This window comes from Crocuta crocuta, unplaced genomic scaffold, assembly GCF_008692635.1.
Source record: "Crocuta crocuta isolate KB4526 unplaced genomic scaffold, BGI_CrCroc_1.0 scaffold650, whole genome shotgun sequence".
Lineage (NCBI taxonomy): Eukaryota > Metazoa > Chordata > Mammalia > Carnivora > Hyaenidae > Crocuta > Crocuta crocuta.
In genome coordinates, this window is record NW_027532882.1 from 322,927 (window position 1) to 326,120 (window position 3,194).

Consider the following 3,194-nt stretch of genomic DNA (forward strand, 5'->3'; position numbering starts at 1 on the left):
GTGGCAGACAGTGTCCCATCAGTAGGCTATGTCATCAGAGTCCCCATGGGGCCTCCGGGAACAGATGAGGGACTAGAACCCGGACACGAGCACTCAGAGAAGCCGGCTCTGTTCAAGTTTTATTGGACCCCTTTCTGCCTGGAGGTGGCTCTCGCGGGCCGCCGCCCGCCCTCCCCAGCTGTCCAGGTGCCCAAGGGAAGGGAAGGGTGGGCACAAAGAAGGGGCTGGACACGGATCATCAGCCCTGGCCCCCGCCCCGGGGGAGGGCCGTCCCCGTCTCCAGAGCTGGCCCCGGGGCCTCCAGTCCTGCCGCCCCACAAAGCCAAGCCGCAGGGCACCGGGGGCGGGCCCTGGAGGCCAGTCTTCGGCCCGGCTACGTGGCTGGCGCGTGCCCGTTGGCCAGCCGCCCGGCCCCCCTGCTCCGAGGGCCGTCCGTGGGGGCTGCCCCGGGCCCGTGAGCCGCCCCGTTCTTCAGCTGCACAGGCTCCTGGGCCACCTCCCCGTCGCTTGAGTCGGACTCCTCCACGTCGCTGCGGACGTCCTTCTCCATCTGGGGGGGAGGGGAAGGGGCAGGGAGGGCGTGAGGTCATGAGGGCAGGGTGCGGGGCTCCGGGAGGCAGGGGAGCGCCTCCCCTACCTGGCCTTTCTTTGTGAAGCTGTAGATCATCCGGAGGATGAGGCAGGACCAGAAGACGTGCAGCAGCTGCAGCGCCAGGAGGAGGGAGTTGAAGAAGTAGTAGCCAAAGAAGGGGCCGGAGTTGGCGATGGACTCGTAGTAGGTGGTGTAGAGGATCCTGCAGCCGGGAGGAGGGGGAGGGGGCCTCACCGGGGGCCGCGGCCCCAGCCCTGGGCACCTCCGGCTTGGGTGACCTTCTGGGCTCCAGAACCTTACGTGGCGCCCCGCTGCCCCCAGAGTGATGCCCCTGCTCCCTAGCCGGGCACCTGGTTACACTGAGCTGTTAGAACACGCGGCTCGCTGACCCACGAGCCCCAAGGGGCTTCTCTCAGAACCCCGCCCCTACCCCCTGTTCCCCGGGCAGCAAGCTTTTGCTGCCCCCAACCCTTGGCTGTAGGGTCACCAGTGACCGGCCTCGCTCAGGCCGCGCGCGCCCCCCTCTGCCCTCCTCACTGCCTTCAGGGATCCACACTCCCCCCTCCTCCACGGGCTCCCCCAGGGCCCCAGGACTGGCCTCTGGCCACACCTGGTCCCCCAGTGACCCTGGCCAGTCTTGTGGCTGCAAACTCTGGCCTGGATGCCTCTCTCTAGAACCCCAGCCCGGTGCGCCCACCGACACCTCCATGACATTTCGGGGGCCCCCCGGGCACCTCAAACCAGCACAACCAAAGCTGAGCTCTTGCTGCCAAAGCATCAGCTCTGAGCTCATTCCCATTTCATGACCCTCTGGTGACCCTGAGCCCACCCACCTCTGTCACCTGCACCGGACCCTCCAGAGGCCCCCCAGCTCCTGCTCCGGTCTCCTACCAGCTGGTCCCCGGAAGCTACCAGGGCGTGCCTGTGAGCCCGAGAGTCAGGTCTGTCCCTCTCCCACCTGCGGCCCTCCAGGGCTCCCTCCTCACTGGGGTAAAAGCCCGAGTCCTCCCCGTGACCCCTCCAAGACCCTGTGCCCTGCCCTGTCCCCTCCCCCCTTGCTCACTCAGCTCTAGCCACACGGGTCATCTTGCTGTACCTCCAAAACACCAGGCCTGGTCCTGCCCCAGGGCCTTTGCACATGCTGTGCCTGGACGGTTCCTCCCCTGTGATTTTCCCCGTCTCTCTCTCTCCAGTCTCTCTGTATGAATCCCGTGAGTGACCACCCTAATTCCAGCTACCTATACCCTTCCTGACGTCATTTTCTCTTTAGCACATCACTCCCTCATGCTTTGTATTCTACCTGTTTGCTTTATGTATTCTTTTCCCCTCCCTCCCACCCCAATGTCTGCTCCCTGTGAGCAGGGATCTTCATGTTGTTCTCTCTGCCCGGCGAGGCTCAGCAAATAGACTGGGGAAAGACTTTAGGAAGCGGGCACCCGACCCTGCCTCCTACCTCCATGTCTGGGTACGTGGGAGAATGACCGAGCCCAGTTTTCTGTCGCTCCTACCACTGGGCCTTTGCATGCGCCATGCCCAATGCCATTCCCTGGCCCTCTCCTGAAAGCCTCCAGGCCACCCCCCCAGGTCCCCAGGCCGGGCCGGGAACCGAGGGTGAGGCAGGCCTGGATCTCACGCCCTCCCCCTCCCCAGCCGGCAGGGCGGACTCACTGCGTAGGGAAGAGCACGAGGCGCGTATAGAAGAAGACCAAGGAGAAGATGATGAAGAGGGCGTCGCACACTTGCCGCCAGCGCGTGTAATTGAATATCTTACAGGCCTGGGGAGGGCAGCGGAGAGACTCGGACTCAGGCACAGGGGGGGACAGTGGTGTCACAACGGTGGGCACAGGGGAAGCAGGTGGAGAGGGGAAAGGGCAGGGCCTCCTCTGCAGCAGCTGTCTGGGAGGGTAAAGCGTGTGTTTCTGGGAGCCCGAGAAGCTCCTGTCCCAGGAAGCCAGGGGGCGTGGCCTCACGGGCGTGGCCTCGCCAACCGGAGGGCGGGGCGAGGGGCGGGGCCCACCTCCAGGAGGTAGTCCGAGGCGTCGTGCAGCAGCAGCACCAGAGAGCCGATGCGCAGCAGGTTGGCGCTGTAGGAGAAGACGATCAGGGTGATGGTCACGATGTGGTGTGCCACCTGCTCCTTGAAATCCTGCGGAAGACGGGGGGGGGGGTCCGAGGAAGGAGAAGGCTGGGTGGCGGGCTACCTCGCGGACTCTGGGCCTCCCGCCCGAGGCCACCAGGGGGTTTCCGGGTGTGGGGTGAGGCCGCCCCTCCCGGTTGGAGACTGGGTCACAGCTCCCCCGGAGCATCACTTCCCGGCCAGATTCTGGGCCTCACCTTGCGCTTGACATCCAAGGGCAGCGTGATCAGCAGTGAGACGTAGAAGCTCAGCTCCAGGATGTACCAATAGTACAGGCCGGGTTTCAGGGGCTGCGGCGGTGAGGGGCAAGGTTAGCCGCGGCTCCCGTGGGGCAGGGGCCTTGCTCTTGGCTCAAAACCGGGACTCCTGGATCCCAATGAGTGGGGAAGGTGGAGGCGCTCAAGGGCAGTGGTTCTGTGGCCGTTCCTGGCTTCTGGCCCCTGTCCACTCCCCAGAGGAGGCCGA

General features: G+C 65.3%; 1 protein-coding gene across 1 annotated transcript in view; it reads right to left on the reverse strand.

Moving 5' to 3' along the window:
• Nucleotides 1-107: 107 nt before the first annotated feature.
• CERS4 (ceramide synthase 4) overlaps nucleotides 108-3,194 on the reverse strand; it is an 8,169-nt gene continuing 5,082 nt past the window's right edge. The window contains exons 6-10 of the mRNA XM_077745664.1: nucleotides 2,927-3,019; nucleotides 2,610-2,738; nucleotides 2,261-2,367; nucleotides 638-794; nucleotides 108-550 (exon numbers count right to left, since the gene is read on the reverse strand). Coding sequence (XP_077601790.1) covers nucleotides 374-550; nucleotides 638-794; nucleotides 2,261-2,367; nucleotides 2,610-2,738; nucleotides 2,927-3,019 — 663 coding nt within the window. The 3' untranslated portion in view covers nucleotides 108-373. The remainder of the gene's footprint in view (nucleotides 551-637; nucleotides 795-2,260; nucleotides 2,368-2,609; nucleotides 2,739-2,926; nucleotides 3,020-3,194) is intronic.